The sequence below is a fragment of the Gavialis gangeticus genome, unplaced genomic scaffold, assembly GCF_001723915.1.
Source record: "Gavialis gangeticus isolate Ggan-Ray unplaced genomic scaffold, GavGan_comp1, whole genome shotgun sequence".
NCBI classification, from domain to species: domain Eukaryota; kingdom Metazoa; phylum Chordata; order Crocodylia; family Gavialidae; genus Gavialis; species Gavialis gangeticus.
In genome coordinates, this window is record NW_017729025.1 from 131172109 (window position 1) to 131181308 (window position 9200).

Sequence of the window (9200 nt, forward strand, 5' to 3'; positions counted from 1 at the left end):
CATAAAAGATATAGCACAAAGGTTAATTGTACTATAGACTAGCTATTTTGGTGGTCAAATAAAAGTTTTGATTTGTCCAGTCTAGATGAACTGCTTCTTCTTCAGCCCCTAGAACAATATTTTTAAAGCTTCTGTTTGAGTGGTAAAAGTCAGGCTGTACTATAGTCATGTGACTAGAGATGAAGCATCCAGGACAAAAGTTCAAAGATTTTAATACACATAAAAGCACCTAAAACCATGGGCAGCCTCTTTGTAAATAAACTTAGCCTACATCTACCCTCAAAACTTTCACTGGCTTTTAAATCAATTTAATTACAACTGGTACAAATCCTTAGGTTTATATCAATTTAGCTTAATTTGGTGAGTTACTGACTTAAGCTAAATCAATAAAAACTAGGTATTAGTCAGTGTAAGTGTGTCCACACAGGGGTTTGCAGTGGTTTAAGTAAATCAATTAAAAAAACTATTTTACTTAAACTATTGCAAGTTATGTGCACAGACAGGACCTTTAGTAAATTAAAGACAGATTAGGTCTGTGTAATAAGAAAATGGAAAACACATTTTCAAGGTGGAACAAAAAAGTAAAAGTGATGGAGAAAAAATCCAATGAGCCACATACTCCTACCTGAGAAGTATCCACATCCAAACTAAATGGAGTAACACAGATGGAAGTAAGAGAAAAAACGGGCCCCATTAATATTACTAGCAAAGATAATGGCTGCTAATGTTTTTTGTCAAACTGCCAGGATCCTTACAACCATTAATTAACACGTAAAGAAGACTGCACAACAACCTCCCTGATAATGGCACCAGAAATAAAGAAATTGATCGCCCACCAATTTAATTCACAAAAGAAATATATCGTTCAGCTTGCAAGGTCTGGTCTTGCTCCCATTGAAGTCAATGGCAAATCTTCCTAGTATTAATGGAATTGGGCTTGTTGGCTTGTTTCCTGTAGTAAGAGCCACATGATATCAATGGGGGTCTTCTGCAAATCTAGGCAGGATTTCACTGCAGGCCCTTTAATCTGTAGAGACCTGATACATGGCCAATTAAAGTTAATGGAAAGATTTCCAATTATTTCAACAAGCATTGGATCAGAATTCAACTGTATACATTATTTCTGCCTGTAGCACGTTAGTTAGATTATATCTAATGGATATTTTTAAACTGCACTGAAGGTTTGCGCATGTAGATAAAATTCCCAGATCAGGGCCATCACAATATGTTCAGTATCTTAACCATTTGTAGAGGCAAACTTTCTCCATATCCATGGTCTAGAACAGTGGTCTCCAAACTTTTTTGATCGCGCACCCCTATCAGTAAAAAATTTTTGAACATGCACCCCCAATACATGTATATTTATTTATTTATAAATTATATACATGTACTACTCGCGTACCGTGTGTGACACGTGACTGTCTGACATATGGACCAAGTGAGGGTGCCAGTGTCAATCCCTATGTTAAATATTAGTAAAGCTTAATTTCTTTCTTATTTTCTTTAGATAAAAAATAAATATAAATAGAAGTTCTAATATTTTCTTCCCGCACCCCAATGGATAGTCTTAAGCACCCCCTGCGGTGCGCGCACCCCACTTTGGAGACCACTGGTCTAGAAGACCATTATTAGAATGGCTCACAGATGATGTTTCAAGATCCATTTCAAATACAGGATAAAAATTTACTAGAGACTTTATGAGCTGTAATAAGTAAGAAAGTGGCTTCTAAGCCAGCAGTTAATGGTCACATGCCAACTCTGAATTAAACGTCTCTTTTCTCTATCTTTTTCTCAGCTGAAGCTCAGCTTGCAGCCCACTGGGTATCATTACTTCACTAACATTAAGAGCCAGGCAGCAAATCAGATAGAAACGCCAACTTTCCAGAGGAACTTTGAGATTTAAATAAACTATGGTATGGGAACTAGCACAGATTAAAAACATCCACCACTGTAATGGAAATACCCTTGCTTTAAAACTTAATTTCCACTTGTAACATGGTTGAGTTTCTACAGAACATATGCAGATAATAAATATAATCAGAGCGTAAGCTGCTGCCAAGACTATAACTATCCCTCTAGCACCCTGGGTATGCTTTATGTCCTTTCGATCAATTCCAGTGCAACATGCACTGTGCTGTACCTAAGAAGATGGCACTTCCTCAAAATTGCAATGGACAACCTTTGCTCAAAGCTCTTAAAATACCAGGCTATTTTTATATCATATGAAGGCTGCAAATGTAAGATGACACCAAGCCTCCTCTAACACAGAACAACTGATCTACTTACTGACAGTGTCCCAACAGCATATACATATTTCTTACCAAATAATTTCTGTAATACTTGTCCATCATACAGGTCCTCAGCCAGATCTTTCACAATAATCCTTTCTCCTACCAGTACATCATTAATCCAGTCAATTAATACCTATACAGGGAACACAAATTTGACCATTTATGCATAGAACGTTTACAATTTAAAACATATTACACTGTACCTGGTTGGGAAATACTCAGCATAGAAAACACCAATGCTACAGTGGTTTGACTATAACTGGTATGGAATTACAACAGAAGCAAATGGAAGATGTGTAGGTTACAAAGTGATAAAGAACTTCTGCTTATTATATCAATGGAGACTGAGTACATTACACAGAGGAAATATTGCATTAACTTTTCTTAGAAAGATGACATAGGATAGCACAAAACTCTTCTGACTGATTCAATGTTCTTTTAAGTCAGTGTCTTTCTATTAATTTCAACAGACCCTGAATCAGGTCCACAATAAGAGAAGAAAGTTAAGTGAATTGCAATAAGCAGGTGCCCCAGATACAAGATAAAGAAACCACAGAAGGAAAACAAGGCAGTCTTAGATTGGAGGATGGATTCAGAACCAGGATTCTCCCACTTCAGACATTAGTTCTTGTACTCTTGGGTGAATGGCTTGAGCTCTATGCATCTCATCTGAAAATAGGTACTGAAATGTACTTCTTTATTGATGCATGCGTACTGTGTGGTTTAGTTAATTCATGTCTGTGTGATACTTTCATGCATTCAAATAAAAGAAATAGGTACAACACCCGCCCCCCCACCCTCCCCCATTTCACTCATTTTCAGTGAAATATTAAAGTGTTTGCATGCTTTCCAGTACCTTCATTAGCTCTTGTAATTTAGGGTCATTTCTTGAATTTGGATCCACCATTGTTCGGACCTCATTTTCCTCTAGAAGGGTTAAAAATAGATATTAGAAAATGATTATATTTGTAGAATTTTATTTACACACAGCTTTTTTGTTGAGATGCATTACCTAGCATAGTGTCCTCAGGGTCTATCTCAAATGGAATTGGACTGAGAGGTAAGTTAATGGCATTCATTCCTTCTTCCTGGAGCTCAGACACTGAGGGGAAAAAAAAAGCTCAGTTATATTTCAGCTCAATTATACCTACTCTTTTATTTGCACTAAAGTAACATTAATGATATCATTTGCTTTATCAGAACATGACCCACTTGCATAAGTCTCTGAGAATATTTCCATCAATAAAACATAGTAATAATGAAAATATGAGAGACAATTCAGAAAACCCTCTCTTATCTGAGTAGCTATTACAAGGGTTACCACACAGAAGTCAGAGGGGTTAGCAAAAAGAATTTCCTGGGAAAGGTCCATTTTTTCTCAAATGTCCAAAGGCTGAAATCACATTTTTGTGTGTGAGGGTCTAGCACTTAACACTGAGGAGCCATTTTGGTTGAATGGCATGACAGTTTCCACCATCTGTGCCATTGGTCTCTGAGTCTGACAATTTAAGCATAATCAAGCTGGGACAGAAACACAGAGACAGGAACTCTAAAAGAAATACTCAGCATGCATCATGAAACAGGAGGTACTATGTTATTTCTTTTTATCAAGTACTGACCCCAGGGCCCTACAGCTGTGCAGCTAAAAGGTACCACCCCAGGTTCTGGGATGTACTCAAACAACATGGTTCAGGGAAGAGGGGTGAACTACTTTGCTACACCTAATCTTGCTGCTGGTTCTGTGTTATCCTAACCCCTAGCATAATTCAAAGCAGCCTTGTTACCAATATTTTTGAAGTGTCTAGCTCAAAAGGCTGTTTTGGCAGCCAGAAATCAGCATGTAACAAAGATGTTCATGTCCAAACTATGTTACTCCCTCAGGTAAGCTACTATTCCAAAGAACAAGAGATATTAAAAGTACCACTGTTATGTCCCTTCTGTAGATTTCCTCTAATCTGATGCATCCATTTTGCTCCTGGAGTCAATTTAAATCTGACTTAGCAAATGCAGAATTTGGGTCCACTGACTTTTGGAAGAGAAATGACAATAAAGTTCTCAACATCTGCAGCTATCTTGTTTTTTTTTAATTCACTTACACAGGACCAGGTTGTCCTGGCTAGAACTGATTTCTAGAATTTGATTATGAAAGATTATTTCTAGCTTTCTACATCCCTCCTGAAATTACAGCTGGATACACATCCTGTCCCAATCTGATGTGTATGATTTACATTTCCAGAGTCTCCATCTGCCACTCCAGAGGCACCAGGTTGCAAGCACGGTTAGTTCACTTTCAAAAATGATTCAGAGGCAGCGTGGTTTGGAGGAACCAGGAACAGAGACAGTCAAAAGGTCATACAATCATAGATAAGTAGGGCTGGAAAGGACCTCCAGTGGTCATCTAGTCCAACCTCCTGCCTGAGGTAGGAGCATCCCTATCCAAACCATCCTATACAATCCACAATTTAAACTCTATATAACACTACCAGCAACCCTGAAACAACACAGCTCTAACACCATAACCTGCCACAGGAAAGCAGGAGAGCCACTGCAGCCAATGTCCTGCTTCTATGAAATGGTGTCAATATATGCTCAAGAGATCCCAGATAGAGGGCCATGCCCCCTGCTAATGAGAAAGACAAAAACCAATACCAAAAATCTATACCAATCTGACCATGGGGTAAAATTCTTTCTTGACCCCAAATATGGCAATTGGCCTGACCCTGAGCAGAGGGGCAAGACCCTCTGGACAGGAAACTTTGGCTTTGGTCCCAGCAGAAGCACTGGCACACCCTAGTCAAAGTTCCCACCCTTCGCTGCAACCAACACCCAATGCCTCTGAGGAAAGCTTAAAAACACGTTGACACATGCAGAAGAAAGGGGATGGGTGGAGGAAAGGCACCCAGGAAAGTCCAGAAGCATGGGAAATACTCATAGTAGAAGATACATCTAGATCATCCCCAACCAATGGCTGTTCAACCTCTTCTTGAACACCTCCAATGATGAAGAGCCTACAGCTTCCACTGCTTCACTATTCTAACAATGAAGAAGTTTTTCCCAGATACCAAATCTAAACTTACTGTGCTGCAACTTCAAGCCATTAGTCCGTGTCCTCCTCTCTGCAGCAAGAGAAAAAAGGTGTTCTTCTTCTTCTTTATGACAGCCCTTCAAGTATTTGAAGACTGCTATCATGTCCCCTTTTAAGTTCCTTCTCCGTAAGCTGATCATGCCTAGCTCCTTCAGCCTTTCCTCAAATGACTTGCTTTCTAAACCCTTTATCATTGAACCTGGGTTCTCTCTAACTTCTCCACATCCTTTTCTAGAATGCTGAGACCAGAACTGCACACAGTACTCCAGATGAGGTCTAACTAGTGCCGAGTAGAGCCACTATCATCTCCCTTGTCTTGCACCTAATGCTTCTATTGCTGCATCGCAAAACCATATTCACCTTCTGTGTGGCTATATCACATCTCAGACTTGTATTGAGCCTGTGATCTACCAAGACTCCCAAATCTTTTTTCATACTGCTGTCATCTATCCAGGTGTCACACATTTCATATTTATGTTTTTGGTTATTCTTTCTGAGGTGCAGCACCTTGCATTTGTCCACATTGAACTTCATCCTATTAGTTCTAGCCCAACTTTCCAATCCGTCAAGATCTGAATTGCACTCGCATCCTCCAATGTGTTCACAGTCCTTCCCAGTTTCCTGTCATCTGATAAACACTAATAAGCATGTTGAACAGCACTGGGCCAAGGACAAACCCCAGCAGGACTCCACTCAAAACCTCCTGCCATTGACCTGGACCCGTTAATAATTACCCTTTGCTTGGAGCTATTGAGTCAGTTATCTGTCCACCTTGTAGTAGTTTTATCTAGCCCACATTTCTCCAATTTGTTTACGAGGTCATATGGGACCTTGCCAAAAGCTTTGCTGAAGTCCAGATACACTCTATCCACAGCATTCCCTTCATCCACACAAGAAGTCACTTTGTCAAAGGAGGAGATCAAATTTGTTTGGCAAGATTTTTCATAAATCCATGCTGGCTGTTTGTGATCAGTCTTTCCTCCTCCAGATGCTTGCAAATGGCCTTCCTTAATATGCTCCATTAAATTCCCAGATATTGAAGTGGGTCAAACCAGTCTGTAGTTCCCTGAATTCTCCTTTTTGCTTTTTTTAAAGAAGGGCAACACGCTGGCCCTTTACCAGTCCTCTGGTATTTGGTCCACCGCCCATGACTTCATGGGCTGGAGCCAGATGTGCAGGAGTGTGCAGTTTGTGTTGCTGGAAACCTCTTTGTGGTGCCACAAACTGCACATTAAATCATGCATGGCACTGCTAATTTGCAATGCTGGAGCAAAATTTGCTACTGGGATTTACCTGGTAGCAAACCCCCCAAAACAAAACAAAAACAATAAACAACTGCCCCCCCCCCACCAAAAAAAAAAGGAAGAAAAAAGCAGTGCAAAGCATGCCAAAAAGTGGCATGTACTGGGACAAACGTGAAGATGCAGAGCCCCCATGCTGAGGCATGCTGTATCCAAGCCTGCCACTCCCCGGCTGGCTGGGGCACAGTGTGTCTTGAGATGGGCTGGCTGCTTCCCTTTCTCTGTGCGATGAGAAGTCCCCACGCTTCAGGCACCCTGCGCCCCAGCCAGCTGCTCCCGGGCTGGCTGGGATGCAGTGTGCCTTGAGATGGAGAAGAAAGCAGCACTGGGCTGGCTGCTCCCATCTCCATGTGCCTCAGTGCAGGGGCTCCACTGCAGAGCCCCCACATTGAGGCATCCTGTGCCCCAGCCAGCCATGGAGCAGCTGGCTGAGGAGCAGTGTGCCTTGAGACAGGGGAGCAGCCAGTTCAGGGTATCTCCATGGCTGGCTAGGGTACAGGATGCCTCAGCACAAAGACTCCCCGTGCCTCAATTTAGGGGCTCTGCAGTGAAGCTCCCACACTGAGGCATGTGGAGACAGGGCAGCAGCCAGCCCAGGGCTGCCTGCTCCCCTGTCTGGAGGCACACTGCACCCCACCCAGCCAGGGAGCGGCGGCTTTGTGCAAGGGCTTTGCAGCGAGTGGAGATGGGGGAGCAGGCAGCCCAGGGCTCGGGGGCAGGCAGGCCAGGGCCTGCTCCCTCATTTCCGTGTGCCACTCCACAGCTGGCTGAGGCAAGGCTGCCTCAGCATGGGGACTGCCTGCTGGCTAGCACCCTGCACTCTGAAACCCTGTGCCCCAGACAGACCCCTGTGCAGCACATGGAGCAGCAGGACAATTTGTCCCGACGCAAAACACAAGAGCAGGGGCTTGCAGCAAAAAGTAGCGGCACAAATTTGTGCTGCTGCAAACTCACAGCCTTGCTCGTGTGTATGCAGCCATGGAGTTCATTATCAAGGACTCAGATCTCCTCTGCCAGTTCCTTCAGTACCCTGGGATGAAGCTCATTTGGCCCTACTGACTTGAATTCATTCAGACCCAACAAAAGCTCTCTAACCATCTCTTTTGTTATCTCCTCCCTCAGCTTGGGCTCTTCCTTTTCTAGATAAACCTTATGAGGTGTCTGGCTGCAGCTTAATTTTTTTGTGAAGACCAAGGCAAAGGAGCTGATGAGCAGATCTGTCTTCTTTGCATGTTTGGTTAGGAGTTCCTCCTGGCTTGTTAACAGAGGACCCACAGCTTCCTTGGTCCTTCTTTTCTAGCCAACATACTTACATAGAGAATATAGAACCTCTTCTTGTTGTCCTTCACCTCCTTTGCCAGCTCCAGCTTGTTCTTCATCTTTGCCTTCCTGATTTTGTTGCTTCAGGTTTTTGCTATTTCCTGGTAAGCTTCCTTGGTGACCTGCCCATCATTCCATTGCCTGTATACTTTCCTTTTGCATTTTAGGTACTTTAGAAACTCCTTGTGCTGCCACATTGGTGTCTTGCCATTCTTCTTGTGCTTCCATCATGTCAGGACAGTTTCTTGTTGAGCTTCTACTACTGTGCCCTTTAGGAGCTCCCAGCCCTCTTGGGTGACTTTATCCTGCCATACCATCATGCCTATTAACTCCTTGAGTTGGATGAAATCTGCCTTTTTGAAAACCAGCATCCTAATTTTGCTGACCTAATGTTTTTCCTGTCTCAGCATCTGGAATTCTATCATATCATGATTGCTTCCTCCCAAGTTACCCATCACCTTCGCGTTCTTCACCACTTCTTCCCCATTGGTTAGGACGAGATCCAAGATAGGGATCCCCTGGTTATATCCTTCACTTTCTGGAACAGAAAGTTATCCTCTACACAAGGTCAGAACCAGCTTGACATTTTATGTTTGGCTACTTTGTTTTTTCAGCAGATGTCTGGGTGCCTGTGTTCTCTAATTCCAGCTGTGCAGCTGACTTTCATAGTTTTCATAGGCATTCGGGCTGGAAGGGACCTCGGAAAATCATCGAGTCCAGCCCCCCACCCAAAGGGCAGGAAGTCAGCTGGGGTCATAGGATCCCAGCAAGATAAGCATCCAATTTGCTCTTGAAGGTGTTCAGTGTAGGTGCTTGAACCACCTCTGATGGCAGGCTGTTCCAGACCTTGGGGACTTGGACAGTAAAGAAATTCTTCCTTATGTCTAGCCTGAAACGGTCTTGTAGTAGTTTATGACTGTTCGACCTCGACATCCCTTGGGGCGCTCTGGTGAACAAACATTCCCTCAGATCCTGGTGGTCACCCCTGATAAATTTATAGGTGGCCATCAGATCACCCCTGAGCCTGCGCTTTTCCAGGCTAAAGAGCCCCATGGCTCTCAGCCTGTCATCGTAAGGTCTGCCTTCTTGACCTCTGATCATGCACGTGGCTCTTCTCTGGACTCCCCCAAGCTTCTCCACATCCTTTTTGAATTGTGGAGCCCAAAACTGGATGCAGTACTCCAGCTGTGGCCTCACCAAGGC

At 43.0% G+C, this 9200-nt stretch overlaps 1 protein-coding gene across 2 annotated transcripts in view; it reads right to left on the reverse strand.

The window, feature by feature from the left end:
• PARVA (parvin alpha) overlaps positions 1 to 9200 on the reverse strand; it is a 150722-nt gene that overhangs the window by 37431 nt on the left and 104091 nt on the right. For both annotated transcript variants that reach the window (XM_019519564.1, XM_019519565.1), the window contains exons 2-4: positions 3304 to 3393; positions 3148 to 3218; positions 2322 to 2424 (exon numbers count right to left, since the gene is read on the reverse strand). In XM_019519564.1, coding sequence (XP_019375109.1) covers positions 2322 to 2424; positions 3148 to 3218; positions 3304 to 3393 — 264 coding nt within the window. The remainder of the gene's footprint in view (positions 1 to 2321; positions 2425 to 3147; positions 3219 to 3303; positions 3394 to 9200) is intronic.